The 24,009-nt window shown below is 35.8% G+C and overlaps 3 protein-coding genes across 4 annotated transcripts in view; 2 read left to right on the plus strand and 1 right to left on the minus strand.

Annotated features, from left to right (window-relative positions):
* LOC145727459 (dopamine receptor 1-like) overlaps positions 1–14,464 on the plus strand; it is a 55,898-nt gene extending 41,434 nt beyond the window's left edge. For both annotated transcript variants that reach the window (XM_081977023.1, XM_081977024.1), the window contains 6 exons: positions 7,091–7,172; positions 7,364–7,509; positions 8,285–8,448; positions 12,031–12,263; positions 13,572–13,804; positions 13,863–14,464. In XM_081977023.1, the coding sequence (XP_081833149.1) occupies positions 7,091–7,172; positions 7,364–7,509; positions 8,285–8,448; positions 12,031–12,263; positions 13,572–13,804; positions 13,863–14,249 (1,245 nt within the window). In that variant the 3' untranslated portion in view covers positions 14,250–14,464. The remainder of the gene's footprint in view (positions 1–7,090; positions 7,173–7,363; positions 7,510–8,284; positions 8,449–12,030; positions 12,264–13,571; positions 13,805–13,862) is intronic.
* On the minus strand, positions 164–2,527 carry LOC145727457 (facilitated trehalose transporter Tret1-2 homolog). The gene is made up of 5 exons (XM_081977021.1): positions 2,218–2,527; positions 2,008–2,140; positions 1,779–1,955; positions 1,022–1,301; positions 164–970 (listed from the first exon to the last, which is right to left on the minus strand). The coding sequence occupies exons 1-5, from the start codon at positions 2,275–2,277 to the stop codon at positions 238–240; spliced, it is 1,383 nt and encodes a 460-aa protein (XP_081833147.1). The 5' UTR covers positions 2,278–2,527; the 3' UTR covers positions 164–237.
* Positions 14,465–17,087: 2,623 nt separating the features above from the next.
* On the plus strand, positions 17,088–23,911 carry Pi3K92E (phosphatidylinositol 3-kinase 92E). Its single transcript, XM_081977164.1, has 16 exons — positions 17,088–17,551; positions 18,360–18,591; positions 18,654–18,913; positions 18,965–19,220; positions 19,279–19,466; positions 19,523–19,750; positions 19,804–20,003; positions 21,431–21,599; positions 21,656–21,888; positions 21,944–22,087; positions 22,142–22,402; positions 22,460–22,648; positions 22,841–22,980; positions 23,037–23,188; positions 23,240–23,536; positions 23,592–23,911. The coding sequence occupies exons 1-16, from the start codon at positions 17,351–17,353 to the stop codon at positions 23,718–23,720; spliced, it is 3,279 nt and encodes a 1,092-aa protein (XP_081833290.1). The 5' UTR covers positions 17,088–17,350; the 3' UTR covers positions 23,721–23,911.
* Positions 23,912–24,009: the final 98 nt, after the last annotated feature.

Here is a 24,009-nt window from a genome sequence, read left to right on the forward strand (position 1 = left end):
GGGATTTTCTGCTTTTATAGAAGGGGTAAAACGTCGTTTTCACTTGAATTACCGATATTTACGAGTGTGTTGTAAACCAACAAAACATTTACCGCTAAAGGTGCCACTCAAAATTCATAAGCAAGTTGTTAGTTTTATTGGTAAAGATTAATAGACTTTTGAATGTAACTAAAGTATATAATTTCTTTACTTATCACAGTTTCATCAGAATTGACATAATGCGTGACCCTGTTTTTTTTATTTTTTAAAGTAATCTTCAATTTCATGCAGTGGTTTATCTTTAGTTTCGGGAAGAATTCGTATCAAAACCATCATACCTACAGCACAGCATACACCAAAAAGACCAAATGCTCCCCAAACTTGAAACACATCGAACAACCAAGGAGTGATTTTCACCAGAATAAACATAAGTGCCATATTATACAGGACCACTAAACCACTACCTAAACCTCTACAGGATTGCGCAAATAACTCTCCACTCATTGAATAAGGAAGAGGGAGCAAACCGGCGTTGGAGAATAAAATGTACCCTACAAGCGCCACTACTGCTATGCCAGCTTGATTGATGTCAAACCAAGAGTATAGGCTCAAAGTTAGTAGGAAAAGTATACTTCCCGAACAGCTAATCACCATTAGAGTACGTCTTTTCATGTATCGCAATCCGAAACATCCTAATATAGCTGAAACCACTCGAACTGCGTCCATTATCAACATGGAAGTGTACGGATTGAATGAGCCTTTCAAGACTTCTCTAAGGATGTTGATGGTGTAAAACGCTATAGGGTTGCTACCTGACAATTGCATGGTAGTAAAAAACACCCCTAACACCAACAAAGGACGGTTAAATTCTGGCAGAAGAAATATTTTTAAATAATCCATAAACGTCTTCTTCGGAAGGCTTGCCTCTTCCAGCTGTTTGGTTTTCAGTATTTCCAACTCCCTTCCACTTTCTGTAGAGTCTCCTCTGAACCTACAATTACACTTTTTTGAGATCTCTGACAAAAACTTAGTAATAAACTACCATAAAAATCCTTCAACAGCTTGACCAATTTTACCGCGCTTAATCAAGAACGTGGGGGATTCCGGCACAAAAAGCATCAAAACGAAACAGGCAACTGGACAAACGCAAGCGAGCATAGCGACAAATGTCCAATGGAAATATGTTCCGAGCAAATGGGCCAAAGCGATGCCAAAATTAAGGGCCAGAGAGACGCTGGGCAACAAAAAACCGCGAAACTTAGGATCGGAAGTCTCTGCCACGTATACCTGAAGAACAGGACCGAGAACTCCAACACACATACCTGAAATGTTATAATTTTGTAATTAAAAGTAAGTAATTTGTCATTTGTTTTTAATTAAATGGCTGTTACATTCACCTCTGTGTGTGTGGGCTGATTAACATCTCTTTTTAGAAACTGCCTTTAACGAACTGGTTGAGGGCAAACGAAAAAAACAAAACAAGGGTTAAGGGCGGCAATATCGCTCTTGGATCAACAAGCGATAAGGGCTTTTCGGCGCGGAAAATTCAATTTACTAGTGTATCAATTCCAGAAGGTTTTTGCCATCAGTGGACTTAATTCAATTTGGCTGTACTGTGTGGGGTTATTATTTTTGTTACCGTTATTTAGATGTGATAAACATTCGAAAACAACACAGTTTCATTGTAATTTAATTAAATTATTGCCCTGGTTTTGTAATGTTTTCCCTTGTTGTGTCAATACCCAGAATTTCCTATTGTTTTAATAAACAACAGATTATACTTTATTTTCAATACTAACCTGTTAAAAATCTACCAGTTAGCAACAAACTCACATTATGACCGGTGAAGGCAATCATAAGCCATCCAATCAAATTAGGGAGGCAGGTTGCTAATTGTAAAGTTTTCCTTCCTATCACTTCCATAAGCCACCCGCCCAAAACACACCCCAACGACATCGGCAACGTTGCAATAGAAGCTGTAAAATTATCATTCAATCAAATTAAGTTACTTTGGTTGGTTATTATCACCAATCCATGAAGAGAGTTCAGTGTTAATATCCCAATCGTAATCACTTTCGAGTTGGGGCAACAAAATAGCAGAATAACCTTCAGCCATTCCCAAACTTATAGTGATTAGAACCGGTCCCATGCAGATGAAAATCTAGAAAAGTCAAAAACAATGTTGTCAAGTTATGTTAAAAATGTCACAAGATATAGCAAGGCTGCTTTAGTACTTACTTGACGACATTTAAGTAAAATCTCCTTTTCCTGATGGGCATTCCTTGTATTGGCATCCATTACAGGACATTAAGCAGTTAAGCACACTAAACTACAAGGGCAGTTGTCGATAATATAATAGCCTGTAGGCTATTGAGTTTGGTTTGTTTACACTCTACCCAACTAAACGTGTATATTATGGGTGTATCGAGCAAATTAATTATGTGTAGCTACTCATCCTATTAAGTTGGTCAATAAAACGTTGTTTTTCTTGCGTTTCCGTTAATTAACTTGAAAGAAAGCGACTGACTAGTACAATCAAGCCACTGAATTACGTGATAGCCTGGTATCTATTTTAACAAATATTTTACTTGTGACTTTAACCTTTAAATCGCGCGGCAAATGTGTGCGATACTTTTGCAATTATCACACTATACAATGTTAATCATTACTAGTTTAGTTAAAAACCCTCTCATCTCTGGTAATTGCTCTACTACAAGCCCGAGATGTGGAATTTTCATGTTTGCCTGAATATATTTACCTCAAAAGCTTAATTTTAGACAAGTTCTCTAATAACATAAGTCCTAATAAGCTCAAACATGACGAGTTTCTCCCAACTTTCTATGCAATTTGACGTGTAGGTAGTTCCAACTCAAATTGTACACTTTGTGATATCCCAAAAGTCCAATCCGGACAGTTCTGAATATGAACAGTGTATAACTAAAGTTGGTTGTTTTGATTGAAAATTACGTTCGTAATTTAAGTTACAGATTGTCTTTTTGTGAGGAAAGCTTATAATGAAATTATAATCCGTTAAACCCAATAAATGGCTGTAGTTATGACAACGTGCTAGTAAGGGTCAATGGTTGATTAACCAAATTGGACCAACAAATTTTTAAATTAAAGTTTGGTTTTAGAAATCAAATCCAAGCTTTTAAAGTATAACACCTTTTTAATAGGTTAACTAACTTTGATTTACGCCATATGCATACCTTTTTGTTCAGATCTTTTTTTATGAAATGCACATTTTAAAAACGCATTCGCCTTCGTTGCATAAACGTATTCGTATATGTTCTGAGCATTATAAAAGATAGGAAAATCTTTTTAACTGGCTGGCGAGGAAGAATGCGCATTCAAATTGGCTGAATATCTAGTATAAAACTGGGAGAGACTCGGGAACGTCAGAATTCATTAAGTCTTATGAGAAATTTCTTGTCGAGCCAATGTTAAAAGCGACGTTTCGCTTGCATTATCCCTGCCATAAAGTCGAGTTCTTTTCGAACTTTGTTCGCACTCTTTTAGGTCTTAGCCTTGTAAAACTTTGCTTAACAAATAGCGTTTCTTGTTGCAAACGATCTAGACAAAGTGTTTGCTAAGCTGTAGCCATCTGAAATATTTTCTGTCAAAATGCATTGTTTTGCATAACAAATTGGAATTAAAGGTGAGAACGGCAAAAATCTGTTTCAATTTTTGTTTTAGCAAACAAATAATACCCCAGTAAAGTATGCTGTGTCTCGATGAAGAACGATAATTAAAAGTAAACTAAAACTTCAATTTCACGTTAATTCCCAAGGTAAGGCACTTAAAGGCACGTGGTTTCAGTTATATAATAGCGACGAATTGTTTCAAACTTAATTCCAGACTATTCCTTTCAATTTTCAAGTTTTATTGAGGTGCAATTCATTTTGCTTTAATAGTTTGCTTCCAATGGTTGCGGCTGTCTTTAAAGTGAATAGAAAAGTAATTAAATGTCCATCAAATTACAGGCTGTGCACCATTTATATTAAAAGAAAATATAGGGACAGTTTCGTGAAACTCCTCTGTCAGCTGGAAATTTTTAATATTTCAACGGCAACCTTTTCATAAGAGAGTTTTGTTGCTGTTTTTGTGCAGTGAAATGTTTACAATTTTAATTCTAAAAAAGTCTGACAAAGTGAAAGTTTTTAAAGTCACTTCGTACACTCTGTCAGAAATTTCTGCCTAAGGTAATGGAAATTACCGTCAGTAACATAAAGGCCGCATCTTCAAAGGCTTAAGGCCAAAAGTTTGCAACAAAACAAGTTTTATAGTAAGCCTTTGTCATGTGTACGTAATAGAGTATACTCAGTTTGTATATTCCAGAAGAGAAACTAAAACTGTTTCTGTCATTCTCATCACTGGCCACAAAAATTTTAAATCAAATTTGAATTAAAGCAAAACTTACTCAAGTGAATGTTTTTAAAATGATTGGTCATGAATGTCAATCATTATTTATGATTGATTAACCTTAATTAAGCCGGAAACGTATGATATTTCTTACCAAACTGGGGTTTGGTGTATCCCAAGTCCTAAATTCCGTAATCCATCTTACTTGGGACAAAAACTAAGGACGTTACAATATAATCACATCTTGTATTAGCTAATAATCAATCATATCATGCCGAATTACGCACTGAAAATTGACTTGGAAAACTGTTGTTTTTTCGATGAAAATAACTTTAAACAACACGTTGTGACCTACAGGTGGGAGAATTGCGAGAAAACAGAGCTTCATTCGTTTGCTCATGCCTGAAATCCTTCAATTATTCAGTTCTAGTCAGATTACTTTGTACGACCGCAAACTTATAAAAGTTTCACGTGTCGCATTCACACGCATAGAGGTGTAAACTTTGATTTAGTATGCATTCGACAAGGTAAACGTTGTACTTTGCAGGGATTTCCGTTGGTTGTAATTCTTCTTTAGAAAATAGCAGCAAAGCCTTTTGCGAATAAGATTACAGTAAAGTAAAGCATATTTTTCTTATACTATTCATCCCTCCAATCTTAGATATAATGATGATAAATTAAGCCCAAACGTCTGCCTGTATTCAGGATTAAATTGCTCTCTTAATTGCCAGATGCTGATATTTACACTTTAATTATCAAACTGCATTGTTGCATTAATTACATCCATTAAGTTGCATTAAATAATAACACCGAGCCGTCGACACTTCAGCTTCACTGCATATTGTAGTAGGTCGAGGGTTGCTTCCATTCTACCCTCTCATCCACCCACTCCACCAAAGGAATTTAACAAATTAATGAATTTGTACCATCGGTTGAATTTTAATGAAATTAATTAAGGAGTTTTTCCAAATTTTCCCCGGTGTCTCTGGCGCAATCAATAATATAATTTAATCCGATAATTTCAATATGTTTAAACAACACGCAAAATTGATAAACTAAACAGAGTTATCCCAATTAATTTGGCTTTTCTGCGTTCTCTTTGGTTTTCGAATCGTTTACGGCTTTTGCAGTTTTATTGCACAACGTTGCCGTTCATGATCGTATTGACTTTTCATTAGCGAGGACCAAATCGAGAAAGGCCCATTAAATTATTTCCTTTCATTTCGTGCATAAAATCGTGTACAGGATATGGATTTGCTATATGAGCTTTGTCATTAATTACGATAAGCATATCAAACTAGTATTTCGGATTATTTTATATATGAAAAAGCTTGAAGTCTGTAGTTTCTGATTGATCAAGCTGATTTTTTGACCAATCTGAAACTACCCATTAAAATTCAAACACAGTGTGTACCATAGTTTGTGGAAGAATAGCACAAACAGTTTATAGTTAAGAATTTTGGCTATTTTACCAAATATTCATCACCACAGTGTTTAGATAACTATTATTTAACCTATAAACTAACTTTACTTGTCCACAACGACCGAACAAAAATTACCCCGAATGATAAATGTGTTAAAATTACCTCAAAAACCCAAAAAAATCGAACCAAACCACGAAAAACCAGAGTATCTGGGTAATCATCTCCCTCACAGCTTCCATTCGCTAGAAAAATCATAAAAAGATTTGTTACAACTAACCATTTATCTAAAAGACCATTTATAAAAGCAGATAAATTTATTTTCAACGGAATCTCGCCTACGATGAGCAATGAGAAGAATCATTAATGGTATAAAGGATAAATTTTTCATTTCTGTTGGTTCTCGCTACAGTTGTTAGATAAAAGCCAGACGTTTTGTGTTAGGACAGGTAGCTCGTATTTTAAGTGATAACATTAGTTTATTATTCACGTCAGGACATTATTTACAGCTAAAACATTTAGCAGCAAGTTTTCAGAGTGATTTTCAATTCTAAGCTGCTCAGAATCAGAATCTTGTGTTGAAAACTCCGTTTTACTCTCGCAAACCGAATTGATCGTATATCCGATAATTCCCAGCACGGAATAGGCAAATTACTAATTCCATTCGCGGGATCGAAAGACGTTGCCGGATTTGCATTCGCGTACCGATTCGAACTCAATTTGCAAATTAAAAGTGTAAAGAAAAAGGTGTGCCTCCGACCTCCCTAAATCCGGAAAACTCGGGAGTTGAAAGATAACTCTTGAAATTTAACGAAATTACACTATGGATGTTTTACGACCGGAAAAGTAATTGGATTCTATCCATGTTTCAGGGTTATTGGTTATCTCGAAGCAAAGTTTTTTGCTATACCCAGAAAGCTAAATGAATAATAAATTGATTGGGGAGGGTAGACAAAACCCCAAGGTCCAAGTACAAAAATAGAAGGCAAAAAAGATTATAACTGTTAAAGGGAAAAAGAAAGATAGATTTGCCATGTTCCGGTTATCGGGAAAACTGGACAGTCCATCAGTCATTCTGCCCGATACATTTTTGTTAGGACAGATAGAGGAAAGATCTGTCTGTAATTAATGTGTGAAATCAAGAATGGTTGCTAATCTAATCATGAAAAAAAGTAGTAATAAAAAAAGCTTAATGTTCTGTAAACAACTTACAAAGCTCAAGAAATAGAGCCTCTGTGACTTGAAATGAAAATTTTAATTAGGCCAACAGCCATTTACAGAATTTCATAGAAACTGTATTTGAATAGTTTATCTCCTTCTCTTTTCAGATTATTAACGATAATGACACCCTTATCGAAACGGATGCATCGGACAAGGACACCGTTACCATGATGTCAATACTTTTAGTAGGTAAGTCCTGTAACGATTCAAAACGAGTCCTTATACAAATTTACACGGATGTGCTTTGAAAGTGGAAATTTCATCGTCTTCAAGGGTATTGTTCCCTTTTAATTGGAAACGACTTCAAAAGAAACTCCCGATGCCGTTACAATCGCCTCGGCACTAATTAGAACGTAAATATAGTTTCAATTTTCTTTCAGGAGTGTTCTTGTCTTTGTTGATCTTCCTGTCGGTGGCTGGCAATATTTTGGTATGCATCGCCATTTACACGGATCGAGGACTGCGAAGGATCGGCAACCTTTTTCTAGCTTCGTTGGCCATTGCGGACCTGTTCGTAGCCTCTCTGGTAATTAATTTTCCTTTAAAACGAGTTCATTGCAAGTTAAACCACTTCCGTCATATTTACGTTGCACTTTACCCAAAGTATCGGGAAACACTGCACTGGCTGAACTACAAACAAACCACGTAATATTAATGATCGGTTGCACAAATCAAATATTAAGTAAATAAACAGCCACTCCAATTTGAATATTACTTTACTGAAACTATTAGTTTTTGTTTGTTGATGATGTAAGAAATTTTGTTTTACAAAACTGAGTTATTGAACAATCAATTAGTTTCAGTTCAACTTTAGTTTCATATATCAGTCCAATTCATTGTGTGTTCAGTTAACTAAATTCGGTTATTGCTCTTTTCACCGATCAGAAGATAATCTGACAGTTATCACGTGACTGCGCTAATCGTACCCAATCGAGTGTCACATGACAATTATCAAATTTAAGTCTGCTGGGTCTAGTGAAAAATAACTACTATTAAATCGATTTTAAAACTCTACTACTCACTGCTACTACTGTCCCAGTAGTGGCAGTGACGTAATAATTGGCGTTCCTTTTCTATTACTTGTGAGCTAAGCGAGATGAAACATTATACGCTTTAGCAACTACAAATTTAGAAAATACTTTCCACGCTAGACCAAACAGACTTAAATTTGACAATTGTCATGTGACCCTCCATTATGTACGATTCGTGCAGTCGCGTGATAATTGTCAGATTTACTTCTGATTGGCAAACAGAGGAATAACCGAACCTAGTGATTGTAAATTGTTTTTTTCTTTTTTTAGGTAATGACATTTGCTGGAGTAAACGATCTGCTCGGTTATTGGATATTTGGTAGCAAATTTTGCGATACTTGGATTGCCTTTGACGTCATGTGTTCCACTGCCAGCATCCTGAATTTGTGTGCCATATCCCTGGATAGATACATACATATCAAAGACCCATTAAGGTAAGTCTCTGATCACCGCCTTCTTTACAAGAAAGCCTAGAATGTCACTTTTAATGGCGGCGTTATCGGATTTTTTTTTGTACACAAACCTATGGAGATGCAGTAGAAAATATGTTTTTTTTTATTTTTTCGTGTAGTTGATTAGAAGTTGTGAGTGAAAAATCAAAGAACGCTTCATTCCTGATCCAGATATGTATAGATATGGCTTTTTATATCCAATAAAGTCCAGCCAAAGCAAGTTTGGTTAGAACCTTTTGTCTTGGAAAGTACAACAAACTAATGTAAAAACTGCTCAATCAAAGAAAATTTGGAAATCCTTGAATCTAGGTAAGCAAAACTGGTAAATGGGTTTTATATTATTACCAAGACCTTTCTTTTAAAATGTAAATGTGCCAATAGAACTTCTAAAAGCTGTCCTGTTTCTTCAGAGTAAACCTTTGTTGCTCTCAAAATGCAGGCGGCCTCAAAATGTAACTCACATACCTATGTATGTAAGAGGCAATAAGTTTACTGAATGAGAAAGCATATTGTACTTACCACTGAGTATTGTGTTGGAGTAAAATCATTCCACTTCAAAGCTTTCAACCACTGTTGGGTTCGAGCAGGGTCTTTTGGAAAGTAAAAGACTGACACTTTTGGGCCTTTCACCAAATTGCTTTTAGAAATTTGGCAAACAACCAGTGGACGGCATATTGTAGAGGCAATAGAATTTAAGTTAAAAAACCAACCACAAATTATAGAACAATGAAGGAACAATAACAATAGTGATAACACAATAAAATGAACACAAACTCCACTTTCACTAGAACAATAAACATATAAACAACAATATATAATAGCAAACAAAAATTATTTTGGCAAGTAATCCCAAGTCTTGACTTTAAACCTTAAAAATTAATTTAATCATCGAAAAACTCAATTTCCACAATACAAACAAATGCAAACTGTCAATCCCATATTTCGGCCATATTGGAATTTTTGGCATGCACCTTCTTGGCTTTCTTGTACAGAGGGCGGTGCTCTGATGCATTACCAATCAACTTAAATTAGATACAAATTCCTATAAAATGTACTTTATGTGACCTATCCAAAAATATGATCCCACGCTCACGCCCACAATAAGACGAGGGATTTACAAAAAGTGTCACCTAAAAGGGGCTCACGTGCGCCCCCTAAGCAAACACCGAAAGCGTCTCCAATTTATTTCAGACACGTTAAAGGCATAAACAAAACAATGCGAGAGGTCTTCCCGTTTCTTGAATCCCATTAGCTCTTTTTTTTTCATTGTTGTCAACCTCTTAATTTAATAACGCGTTGAAATTTCGTTTACGTGTCATATACATTTTAGAAGGTGCACTAAATATTACCGAGGCAGCTGTAAGTATTTATTAAGGAAACAAAAGCGCACTTTAAGCTTTTCCCGTGAAAATTCTCTTTTCCGATTTAATGCCACCAAAATGCGAGAAGGAAACGGAAGAAATCCTTGACAAATCCTTCGAGGTTAAAATAAATTCTCTTGAATAAACAACCGGAAAGGTGCTAAAGATGCTTCTAAAGGTAAATGTTAACTAGTTTATGCATATGTGTGTGTGGGCACTTAATCTATGTTGACATTTCCGGTTCATACATTTCTTAGAAAGAAGATGTTTGAGATTAATGTACGAAAGAGGAAACATGCAAATGAGTGTATTTTAGATTTTAGCATTTGCAAGTTTGCCTTAATAATTGCAAATTCGCTACTGCATGTAGCAGACATTTCACAATTATCCTTATCAACTCAACCCATTATACAACATTTAATTAGTTTCTTAGATCCATAACTATAGCAACCTCTGCTGCCTGCTAATTTCTGATTAATTTGAATTCTTAGCATTTAATTAAAACACCAATATTGCTTTCCATTTCCTAGTCAAACGAATTCCGGTTCTAGTTACGGATATAACGATCTATAAACTTTACAAACAGACCGTGCTGTTGTTAATTCGGTTAGTTGATTGCGACCAGGGCCGTCTAATTTATGGGCGCGTTTGTCAACAGGAGTTTCGCGAATCGGCCTCGATAACACCTAATCCCATTCAATTTGGTCGAAAAACTTAATCCGAATGAAAGGCAAACGGTTTAAAATTTATTGCGAAAACCCCAATTAATCTTCTTCCCTCCATTCCCACGAAAATTTATTGTTTAGAAATTGAAAATTGATTGATGATCAGTTCCAGGTATTTATGTATGTTTTAGTAGTTGTCAAAAAATATGTGAAGGAAATTTAACGTCCTCTAGCGGCCAAACGGTATGATCAATCAACTAATGTGGGGATTTTTGGAAAGCTTAAAATCTGCCCTATCCTTTGCTTTCTAGGACATTTTGACGTAACTTGTCAAATAAGGGAGTAATTTAGCGTCAAAAAGCAAAGTGTGTCAAAAAATATGCGATGGTTTAAAATGTATGGCAAAAACCCCAATTAATCTTCTTCCCTCCATTCCCACGAAAATGTATTGTTTAGAAAATTGATTGATGATCAGTTCCAGGTATTTTTTTTGTTTGAAAACATAAAACGACAATTCTACACCTTTTCAGGCGAAATGTTTTCCATTAAAATTTTAAATGCAAGACTCCCTCTGCTAAACGCGAATTAGCGAACTAAGAAGTTTTCAGGACCCTCTCTTTCGACCTGATTCTTAATGCTCTAATTATGATTTCATTTAAAAGTTTTGCAGACTGGAGGTTCTTATTGAAAAATACGCAAGCTGAATACCGAGTGGGGTTGCAAAAGTAGCTAAAGTGAGAGTAAACAATGATCTCAAACCCCTTTTATGCGAGGCAAAAAAGAGACGACCACTTTAAAAAGTAAATTTTACCCTCACACAATACTTCAGAATGAAAAAGGTCTGGTAAAACATTATTCAAAGCGATGCTTTGAATTTCCTTAGGCGATTTACACTTTTGTTTATTAGGCTCGTTTAAACCATCTCAGTTTAGGGAGATTCAGTTAAATTATTAATGATTTGCGAAACAAAGCTGAAAAACTGCGAAATGAGGTCATATGGAGGAAAAATTAATTTGACCAGACAACAACAAGGATTACGTTTAACATAAATTTAGCCTGTGAATTACAGTCTGAACTTTAATTTTCAATATGACTGTAAATAGGGTCTTTATTTAACAAACTACTTGATTCTTAATAAAAAATTCTTTGTATAAATCCCGACCATAAATTGCCAACAGCTACAATTATTGATACCATTCTTCTTACTACCCCAACATATGGAAAAAGGTAGTAAATTGGCATTAACGAATTTAACGGGCGAATGTAACGGACGAAACCGGAAAGAGAACATTCTAACCATATATTTCCGGCTGATTCCGAATTCAGTGTCATTGTTTGCATGAAATAAACGACCGAATTATTTTGCGCGTCAGTTGCTGGTTAATTAGATTCGGCTAATTAAAAGCTACGTAGAAAAAATGTTGCTTTTCCAACAGAATTTAATAAGGGTGTATCATATGACGACAAATTATGAATAGAAAAGGCCGAGACTAAACAATTTAGGAAAAGAGAACATAATCCAGGATTGTTATTTTCAGATATGGACGTTGGGTGACCAGACGAGTGGCTTTGGCAACAATCGCCACGATATGGCTTCTGGCTGGGCTCATCTCCTTCGTGCCCATTATGTTGGGGTTGCACCGACCCCCTCAACCCTTCGTCATTGAATCGGGCGGCCAAAACTACCCCACCTGCGCCCTCGATCTTACCCCAACGTATGCGGTCGTCTCTAGTTGCATATCCTTTTATTTTCCATGTATTGTCATGTTAGGTGAGTATAAGTCAAGAAATATTACACCTAAAAGTCAATATTAGTTCTGCATGATATAAGTTCAACTATTGTTTAATGTTACTTTAAAGCACTAATGCCTCAAAGTAAACGTCTTCATTTCTGATTTGATTCAATCTTTCATTATTGATTAAGCAACTCAATTAATTGTGATGTTTTATGTAATCTTGTTATTTTTCCAAACGGCTGCTCTGGATAAAAAGAAACAAAATTTAAGCGCTATTCAAAAGGAACTTCCTCCGGGAGCGATTTGTACTTTTGCGTCACGGCTCGTTTACCCTAAAAATCCCTTTTTAACGAACGCCAGCAAATAATTAGCAGAAACTTTTTAATCTTTTCACTGGACGTAACGCAATAAACTGAAAAGCAGCTTCTTTTTAAAATTCAAACAAAATCAAACCAATCACATTATCGTTAACTAGTATAATCTGCTGACGCTAAAATTCATTCTCCATTATATCATCAAAATAATTTTCCATACAGAAGTGGTGTTAACAATTGATATAGAGTAAGTAGTATAATTGTCAATCGATAAATAATTAATTATTACTACTAGACCGTGTTCTATATAACATGAACATCCATGCATTCCAGCATCAAACTCGAATGACGTGAAGCATGAATTCAAACGGGTCATGCACATTCATGTCCCGGAAATTGATGGAATTCCAGCTGAAACGAAAGCCATAAGCAGTTTTTCTTTTACGTGTCGAAACCGGTTAACGAACGATGCGGAATTTCCAATGATGTTTTATGTTTGCAACTAGAAACTGTGTTGATAAATACGATCTGCCACTTCGGATTATCCAGGTTACAGTGCCATTAATCTGACTATATAGGCAAATACATTTCGTGGGAAACTTACGCTTGAACTCCCCCTGGGGTAATAAGTTTTTCGATTAGGCAATTTAGCAGCGAGTGTCTCTTCTAATTACATAGTAAACTTTACAGACACGCTTAATAAAAGGTGTATCGTATTAACACACATTGTGAAAGAAATCATACAGTAAATCAAAACTTTCGGAATAACAACATATGGGCAAAAGCAGATAAAATAAATCTCATAGGAAACGAAAACTGCGCTCTGCAGAGCCGTTTCGTGCAGTTTTACGGTTTTAATCTATCAGGGAAAAAAGCAATGGCTCCCCTTACTGCTTTTAATACATTTTCAAATTTGATATATCTATGACAGTAACATGAAATGGGGATCACTCTATTATTTATACTCACCAAATGTACCAAAAATAAAGACGAAACTACTTGAGAATAAAAGTAAAAATACCTTTTTAGGTATCTACTGTAGATTGTACTGTTACGCCCAAAAGCACGTGAAGAGCATCAGAGCAATCACCAGGCCCATCGACATTCCAAATTCCACGTCGAAGAAGAAAAGTATTAAGCACCAGAAGAACAAAGCGTTACATATCCATCTGCACAACCATCAGAGCTCTCCCTACCACGTTAGCGACCATAAGGCTGCCGTCACTGTTGGTATAATAATGGGAGTTTTTTTGATATGTTGGGTAAGTCCTTAGTGTGGTTCTAATTTTCTTCTTTGCGTTAATTGACTTTTGACTTCAGGTACCGTTCTTCTGTATCAACATAGTGGCGGCTTTCTGTAAAACCTGCATTCCAGACATTACCTTCAAGATTTTGACCTGGTTGGGCTACTCAAATTCCGCTTTCAATCCGATTATTTACTCGATCTTCAACACGGAATTCCGCGAAGCGTTCAAGCGGATCTTAACCGCACGATACCCGGATTGGTGCAAGTGCGGGTACCAATCGGTGTCCCTAAATAACGAAAAATACGTTACCGATTACGGTACCAAAACTTTGGTGGTGAACGCGAGACGAAACGGTTCTTTCGGCGAGTTTTCGAGCGAACATATGAGTTGTGACTCGGTGAGGCAAACGAGGGTGAATTCAGCCGCCGACGTTTTGGGCGATGAGGTCAGCGACATTTGACAGGATTACGACCATCTTCAGGACACCATGGTTTAGGAGACTGATTAATTTGGTGTGAAACTGTAAATACTACATGTAAATTAGAAAAATTTAGTTGGTGGTTTGGAATAATGGGACACTTAATTTGGTTTACTTGTTAAATTAGCTGTCCCATTCAGTTCTGCTGGAATTGACTGAACTAAAATGTACATAATGTAATAAACGACCAAAAATGATTTGTCTTCTCAAAGTAGATGAACTCTAAACTACCTAAATTGGCTTTTTCTGTGTGCTCACCAGCTTGAATTTGAAATTATCTTCATTAAAACTCGCATACGAATTAATATCCAATCAGGTAAATGACCGTTTTAATTCGAATCGGGGCTATTTTAAATTCATTCATCATTCACATTCATCTGATATTAGACCGAAATGTGAATAAAAAATATTAGAGGCCCTTTTTGGCAAACCTGTATTATATTAGAATGTGATTGATTACAGGGCATCCTAAACTGTTCTGTCGCGTTTTTCTTTTCTTGTGATCCGTCATAACACATCGAGACGACATAAATCGCAGTGAATGGAGATTGAGATTTTTAATTGATATCAAACACAGCGAGTACAATGATTGGTCAAAAAAAGTAGCTTTCAGTTTTTCTTGACAAATTACAAACTGCCAATACCAGAGACTAATCAACTTCAAGCTGGTTTCCTTCTTCTCTTCTAGCTTTAAACTAATATGTGATATGTATATTTTGTAAGCCTGTTTCACTCTTATTTTTAGTTTCTCCCCATTATAAAACAACGATTACCATGAAATAAGTTTGTTTCTTAGAGGTTGTAGTGCTTTAAACAACGGCCTATATCTCCCAGTATTTTGTTTTGCTAAGAGTTCCTCCATATTTGTAAGTACATTTCAATTAAAATGACATATCTTGACGATCCTTTTGTAAATAAATAGCCAAAGTGTTTTAAAATTATATTTTCGTCTACCTGTAGCACTTCACTGTAAAATAAATCTCAATGTTTTATACCCTTGCCAGATGAATGTATAAATTTTATTTATCTTCTAATGTAAATAAAAAAAAGAGTAAATAAATTCAACTTTCAAATAGATCAGAGTGTATTTTTTAATTGACTTTTAAACTCATTGAGAGACGCATATAAACATCAGAGTTTATAGCCAGGGATCCAAGTTTAATTTAAACTTCTATCGAAATTAAGATGATCCTATCGAATTAATCTGCTCAACAAGCAGCAACCAACTGTTATTTCGTTCACCCCCCGATAGGTTCTCTGTTTTTTTTACTTTTCTGTAAAGCTCCAGGATAAACTGCTAGATTACTCTTTTAATTACGAGCTAGAAATTAACCACCCCCGGCATCGAAGCTCGAATTAAGCTGAAAATTAAATAAGAAATTGTCACTGTTTTATATCGGACAGGTTCGTTTTCGATATGTAGGTCAAAGGAAGTCTCCATGTAGATCCCCTTAAATTTCACGTTAACGCTCCACTAAGTTCGTTTTCGACGTAATTTCGTTAAGCTGGTATCAAAATATGCTTTTCACGTGGCCGAACAAGTTTTCAAGTGCCATTTTGGCCCTTAAATTGCAGGGGGAGGGTATGGATTGAAGCTCTTTTGCGAGACAGTTTCGATTAAGTTACGCACCAAGGAGGAAGAAAAATACAGATGGGAAAAGTAAAAAGTTGATTTATATTCGTTATTATCACAGTTAGTTATAATTATTTTCGGGCTTATTAACGCAATAAATTCTCTTATAATGATGATTAATAATGATGACGTTTTTTAGACACAATTGTGTTATACAAACAGATGAATGAGCGCCATTTACACATCCGTATTTTGAAAAAGTGTACTACTAAAAGTGACGGCCATTTTGGATATTTTGACAAGTGACAGCTAATACGTCATAAATGCAAAAAAAGTTAAAACTAACGTATTTTGGCATCAGTGTTTACTAGAGTGTTTACAATGTCTATCTCATTTTAACTCATTCTGATAAAACAAGATGGCCTATGTTACTACAGCTTAAAACTCAGGTTAGTACTTTCGACAAAATACGCCTTTAGTAAAGGCAGTTGCTAAATGAATTCTATAAGCATAAGAAAGAATACATGCCCAAATAAATAAACCTGGAAAAAGTAAATAACAATAAACATTTATGCAACTTACTGTACTGTCAAATTTGTCCACATGTTTATAGACGTTCTATGAGAGGAGAAATCACGTGATCATTGTCAAAGATTGATGAAGAAAAGAATAAACGTGGTTTAGTAGCATTTTTTTAATATCCAAAGTTAAAAGAAGTACTGATGGTACGAAAATATAGTGCAAATCAAAATATGTTCCAATTAAAAAAAAATCCATATTTTTTTAATGATCTCAGAAAACTCAGCGGCTATAAGGAGTGTACAATATTTCTTCATAATTGACTAATTATTAAATTGCGAATATTGAAAACTTGTAACTATTTTACTAATTATTTAGTGGTAAACATTAAACAGGATATTTACGTTCACCAACTTGTCAATTTTTTGGTAAACCCAACATGGAGGCTTGCCTCTGTCTTCTGCCAAAATCGTCGTTAAACGTCAATACATAAAATCATAACTCGCGGCATTGCCACAACTTTGTTGTGTTTATCTAACTTATAAAAATATTTTCTGGTTTCAAACATTTTTTGCTATTATTACAGATAAAAATAATGTTGTACTTGTACTTAAGTAAAGCCAGTACCAATTTAAATAGGGTTTCCTTTACCAATTAAGTAGATTTGGATTTACCAACTCAACGTTTAATGAGAGTGTTTGCTAAATCTGGCAACATTGCTCTTTGTGGACCATCATTAATGACGAATGTTGTTTTGATGTGAAGGTTTTTTGGTTTAAGGAGGTTTTTCCCAAAATACTCGTTTACATACTGATATTTAAACTAAAAGTTAGCATTTTGCGGTGTTGGATACATTTTAATTTGTTCAAGAAAACGCATGCGATTCTCAAATATTGATTGGTAGTCGTGAACGAGGCGTGAATGTGTAGTGACCAGAAGGGCAGACTTTTATCAACAATAATGTAGCCGTTGCCAAACATACACCCCCCAAATGAGTTATGGTTCTGATTCTGAAATAAGTGGGTTGAGTGGTCAGAATAACGCCATGGTACCCATACCGGCTGAGTACATGCCAGATTTCTGGGATGAGCTCTCAGAGAATCCTATGGTTGAGCTCAGTTGTTTTCTACCAAATGGTATTATGGTATTGCTCAAAGTCAACCACAATGCTACATTGGGAGACATTAAAGAGGTAAACTTTTTAAAGACTTTGTTTCAGTTTATAAGAGTTACAACTTTACCAACCAATAGTTTATTACAGATATAGTAGCTTTAATTTAGCAAAATTGTAATGTTTTAGTGTCAACCAAATGCTTTTCAAGTTTTTACTTGCAATAGCAATATAATATACAACCTTGAACTACAGGGATAACCTCAATTGAAGGGATATGGTTCAATGAAACTTTCTTGATTTCCTAGTAGACAAAATAAAGATTATACAAACTGTGGCAAATTAAATCTATCAAATATTTGCTTTATTGATAGCTTGCCCCACAACCTAATCAGTAAAGGTGATTTATGTGGTTGTACTGTGTTTTTTATGCTGATTAGTGGTTGAATTGTTAAGATTACTGTAAAGATTGTCCCCAACTTTGTACCTACACCAATTGTGGCATCATAGTCATATTATACCTGAATCTCAGTACTTTAAATGTTTTTTTTTGTTACTCAAACCTTACTCATTAAGAGGAGCTGAGTTAGAAATATGTAGGGTGCTACTGCTTAAAATAAATTTACTAATCTTTCTATATGCAGGTCACAGCTGACCTAATGTTCAATGAAAGTGTTGCAAAATGATTTTTTATAAATTAGAAAGTGATTTCTAATTATTATATTTTGGAGAATTTTATTATGAATAGTGATTAGTGGTGTCAAAGATTAAATATCTACTCTATATTTCTACTTATTTTTTTCTATTTTTGCCTACAGTCAACCACATATGTCCTCATTTGATCTACTCTACTATATGATACTCCATTACCTAAATCTGTGTTCAACAGGATCTATGGGAGGAAGCCTCCAAATTCCCTCTATTTGGCAAACTACAGGCCGACACATCCCAATATCTCTTTAAAATCGTCAATTCTATGGCAGAGCATGAAGAGTTAAATGATGAGTGTAGGAAATTATGTGACATCAGACCAACTGGGGGTGTTCTGATTGTGTCAGAATGCACTTTAAACTCCGTAGACCACTCTTTTAACGTCACTATCGGTCATTTAATCGGAAAAGGTCGGTTTCACTTGGTAGTCCTTAGAAGAATTTCTTTTATTTGTGGTCTCTCAATGGTTTAGGGCTGCAAGACTTTGACGCGTATAACAGTTCGGAAATTAACGATTTCCGATTCAACATGAAAAAAATGGGTGAAAGGATTGCCAAAGACCGAAGTAGAAGCACTTGGCAGGAGAAATTGTGGTATCAATTTCCTCCTCGAATGTCTGAAGTTACTAGCTCCTTATTAATTAAATATGAGAGTAATTCTCATATTCGAGTTGAGGTCAAGTGCGTTTATGAGAATGGATCGACGGATAATGATCGTATTAAAAACCAAGAAGTATGTGACGGTCAAGCTGAAAATTTGTGAGAAAACTAAAGTGTTTTGTAGATTCTACAGAGCTCATTTCAATTCAGCGTGCCTCCTATGTTAAAACCATTAGAGCTGGTTGAAAAAAGCTTGCTCAAAAAAGCACAAACTTTAAAACTTACTCATGAACAGCCCTGTAATTATGTGCTAAAGGTGTGCGGCCGTGATGAGTATTTATTGAAGGACTTCCCCTTGAATCAGTATCAATATATACAGGACTGTATTTCTGATCATGTAACACCGTCGTTGTTGATGGTTCACGTTGATAAAGTTCCAGGTAACCCCAAACTTCTGATTTTATTTGATTGAGTGTAACGTTTTGATGATTTGTACAGTCGTACACACTGACTACGAATATTTGGACAGTTTTGATGTTAGAAAAACGAGAACGGATTCGTCAAACTCAAGCAACACACTAAGAAAAAAGAAAAGTACCAAATCTTCATGGGATATTATGGATAATTACGTGGTGACTTTAAGCACTGCGAGTAAAGTGAACTGTGATACTAAAAGAGCTCCAGAAGTACGTTGTCACTAACAGTATTGAATTAATTTGATTGGTCCGGTTTGAAATTGTAGGTCGGTATTCAGGTGGGATTGTTTCACGGTGGAAAACCACTGTGTCAGCCTCTAAAGACTGAAGAAAAACCCCTTTCAGATAAGTGTGAAGTAAATTTCAATGTTCCTATCGAATTCGACATACAGGTGTGCAACATCCCAAGGAATGCTAAATTGTGTTTTGTAATCTATGAAGTGAACAAGCCGAGTAAAGGTACTAAATCTAGACGACCAAAGGATGCGGCTAAGGTTTGTTCAGTGTTTAAATCAGTGTAGTATTTTAAAATTGTATAATTTTTTAGGAGAATCAAATTAACCCAATTGCTTGGGCTAATACGTCAGTATACGATTTTAAAGGACAGCTGCGCGTAGGTGCCATGACACTTTACATGTGGACTTACGCGGAAGATATACTGTCTGATGAAGTGTTGCACCCCTTAGGGACTGTGGTTAGCAACCCCAACACTGAATGTTCCACTGCTTTGACTGTGGTATTTAGTAGGTGAGTTTAATTTTGTTTTTTTTTTGTGTCAAATATCATATTTGCATAACTATACTAATCAACTTATAAAAACATTAGATGAATTTTAAACGTATTTTAAGGTATTTTCAATTTTTTACTTTTTATTTGTATATTCCTATGTTTTAAAGACATTAGCTATACTGCTTTATCACGTATTATTTTCTGTGGTTGGGATTTTTTTACTCATCACACCAAAAAGGTTGGTTGGGAAAGGGAAAATTTCGTTTTTTTTTTAAGAGAGCCTAGTTCACTAGTTCAGTGAGTTCTAACTGTTACGTCATATCGCTTATCTCATTTCACTAGGCAAAGATCGAATAATATGTTTTATGTTTCACCTATACATTATGAACAAATAATACCTTGGAAACGGTGTAGATTATAGTGTTCATAACAACCTGAGGGCATTATGGGCGCCCGTTTATAACGCCCTGAAACTTTTTTAATATATTAGCAATGGAATTTTTCATCTTCCATGCCAGAAAAACTATGTATTTCCTATCTTAGGGTGCTCTTGCCTTTTAGGCAAATTTTCATTACCTTTTGCTGCATTTTCCTTTATATTTTCTAAAACTTCATTCAGCTTTTGCCATTTTCACTGATTGACAGAACTATGAAAGTCACATCATTCAGGTAAAATAAACACTAAACAACATAACGGTATAGGTATACCTAACTGTTTAATGCCAGAAACAGTAAATAATTGCTGAATTAGGTGAAACATAAAACATTGTATGCACTACAGGCGTTAGGGAGAATATAAAGTCGATCAGGCCGAAACCTATCCCTTGGGCCATAGGCCCATTGGCTGTTTCAGCCTTCAGGACATTATGTTCTCTCTAACGCCCTTGATACATAAATAGCTATTATAATATATACTGATTATTGGCAGTTTGATGGTTCAATAAATGTGAGATTGTTTTGACGATTTTGTAAATAAACAGCGTGAATCTTCAATAGAGCACTTTTGTGTCCTAAATGCCGGTCAGGTGAATGATAGTGAAAAAGAAGAAATCATCTACGGCCTTCTTAAAAGTGGCACAGGGTTCTGCAAGTGTTTTAAACCTTTCTAGAATTGTTTTAAATTTCCAAAGGCCGCTAAGACCATTTAGAATATGTCAGACCCTCTAAATTCTACTGAGAACTTTCTAAAAAGTGCCAGAGGCCTCTAGGACCATTTTGAAAGCTTCATAAAGCTCTAAATGCTCTAGAAACCTTTTAAAATGTGTCAGAAGCCTCTACAAGTGTCTTAAACCCTCCCATTACTGTTTTAAATTGCCAAAGGCCTCTAGAACCATTTTCAAAGTTCCATAAACCTCAAATTAGTACCTCATAGAAACTTCTATTAACATGTGTTTTTATTACAATCAGTTTTCTACTTTTTCATGCATTTTCTTGTTTCTACGTAGTTTTCGTCGTGACGAAACAATCGTATATCCTAGTATTAATTCGATGTTGGAATTTGCTTGGGATGTGGAACAAGAAGCAAAACCGCCAGAATCGATCGACCCCGAAACGGACGACATTTGTAGAAGACTGATCCACGACGTGGAGAATTTTTACGATCTGCACGATCAGGTTGGTAGCCCACTATTTGAGGATTTGTCAAATGTTTTGATTGTATACAATCGAAGGATCGTAAAAAACTGTGGCGATATCGGCTGGTTTGGAAGCGCCAAATGCCCGGTATCTTTCCCAAACTGCTTCAGTGCATAGATTGGGACAAACGCGAGGAAGTGAGCCAAGCCGTGGACTTGGTCGTTCAATGGCCGCCCCTTCCGGTTGAAAAATCGTTGGAGTTGCTTGATTACGCTTATGCTGACCAAGAAGTGCGCCGTTTTGCTGTCAAATGTCTTAATGATGTTAGGTACAACTGATTTAATTCCAGTTTGCGACGTGTCCCTTCATTTTGATTTTTACAGCGACGAGGACATTCTGCTGTATTTACTTCAGCTGGTGCAGGCCATCAAACACGAGCTGTACCTCGAGTGTGATTTGGTTATATTTTTGTTACAACGAGCTTTGACCAATCAGAGGATTGGACATTTTTTGTTCTGGCACTTAAGGTGTGTAAACCAGTATTACAAGTTACAATGTTAGTTGAAGTGGTAATTTTACAGATCTGAAATGCAAATGGGGTCAGTTTCGGTTCGTTTCGGACTGATACTAGAGGCATACTGTCGAGGCAGTCAGGAGCACATCCCTGTACTACAACACCAGCTCAAATCGGTAGAGAAGTTGAAAAAGTGTAGCGAAATGGTGCGTAGCAGGAGAGACAAGGAGAAGGCAAAAAGCGTTTTGAAGGAATGTCTAAGTAATAACGATGACAAGGATTCGGTGCGCAGCCCTTTGGATCCTAGTTATCGATGCAGCCAGATCAAGTACGATGTTTACATTCAGTTTTTGTTAACTTTATTGTCTTTAAACAATAATTGTAGGGTGGAGGAGTGTAGAGTGATGGACAGTAAAATGAAACCACTTTGGATTGTTTACGAGAATTCGGACAGGTACGGTGAGGACGTTTACGTCATATTTAAGAACGGAGATGATCTGCGGCAAGACATGCTCACACTGCAAATGTTGAAAATCATGGATAGGTTATGGAAAAGTGAAGGATTAGATCTCAGGTAAGATTGAGCTTAAATAAATACAAAGAGTTATCATACTTTTTGTTATTGTATTTTTCCAATTTAATTCTCAAATCTTTAATTACTTTTCTATACATTTCAAGAAAAGTACAGACTGAACTGAACTTAACCTAATCTTCCGGGAGAAACGTATTCTGAGACACATCAAATAAACTGTTTTGACATTTTTAGGATGAACCCCTACAATTGCATATCTCTGGAACACCGAGTGGGAATGATTCAAGTGGTGTTGAACGCCGAAACTATCGCAAATATCCAAAAGGAGAAAGGCGTAGCGCTGGTATCATGCTTCAAAAAAGACTCCATACTCAGTAAGTTTTATGATCAACACGAACTTCAACAATTTTACAACATTTCTTATGTGTAGCTTGGTTAAAAGACTACAATCCGACTGAAAAAGCCTTGGCAAAGGCCATCGAGGAGTTTACAATGTCCTGTGCCGGTTATTGCGTGGCCACTTACGTTTTGGGTATAGCTGATCGTCATCCGGACAATATAATGATAAAACGAACCGGTCAGGTGAGGTTATTTCTCTGTAATTGAATATAGGTGTCACTGTTTGTATTTTAGTTGTTCCACATCGACTTTGGTCACATTCTGGGACACTTCAAGGAGAAATTCGGTATTAAACGTGAACGAGTGCCGTTCGTGCTGACTCACGATTTTGTTTACGTGATCAATAAAGGTCAGAAAGACCAGTCTTCCAATCCTCTGGAATTTATGATTTTCCAGGAGTATTGCGAGAAGGCTTTTATGATTTTACGCAAACACGGCAACTTGATATTGTCACTGTTTGCAATGATGATATCAACCGGTTTGCCGGAACTCAGTTCCGAAAAAGACCTACAGTATTTACGGGAAACTTTGGTGGGTTTAATTTTTTTTATGTTGAATATCATTGTTATTGGATTAAATCCTGCAGGTCCTGTCCAAGACTGACGACGAGGCTCTGGAGCATTTCAAAGCTAAATTCGACGAGGCCCTCTCGAATTCGTGGAAGACGTCCTTAAACTGGACGTCGCACAATATTTCGAAAAACAACAAACCCTAGTTGGTTGTGTTTTTTCGCCTGTACAGATAGTGATTTTTTTGTAAAGTTTATATTATTTAGTTTTGTTCGGAATACGCGTTATGTGCCAATATTGTTTTGTGCTTTAGTCGAATTAGATAAGTTAATTTAGTGTTTTAAGTAGTATAATGTGGATACTGTACGTGTACGAAGTAAACGAGTATTTGATCGGATTTTTGTGGTTTTTCTGTTTCGTTATGCATAACAAAACAAGGGTAGATATGATGGCATTTGACTAATATAACTATATTTCATTCAGGTTCTGGCAACA

Source organism: Ips typographus, linkage group LG4 (genome assembly GCF_016097725.1).
Source record: "Ips typographus isolate SLU linkage group LG4, UJ_Ityp_2.0, whole genome shotgun sequence".
Classification (NCBI taxonomy): Eukaryota; Metazoa; Arthropoda; class Insecta; order Coleoptera; family Curculionidae; genus Ips; species Ips typographus.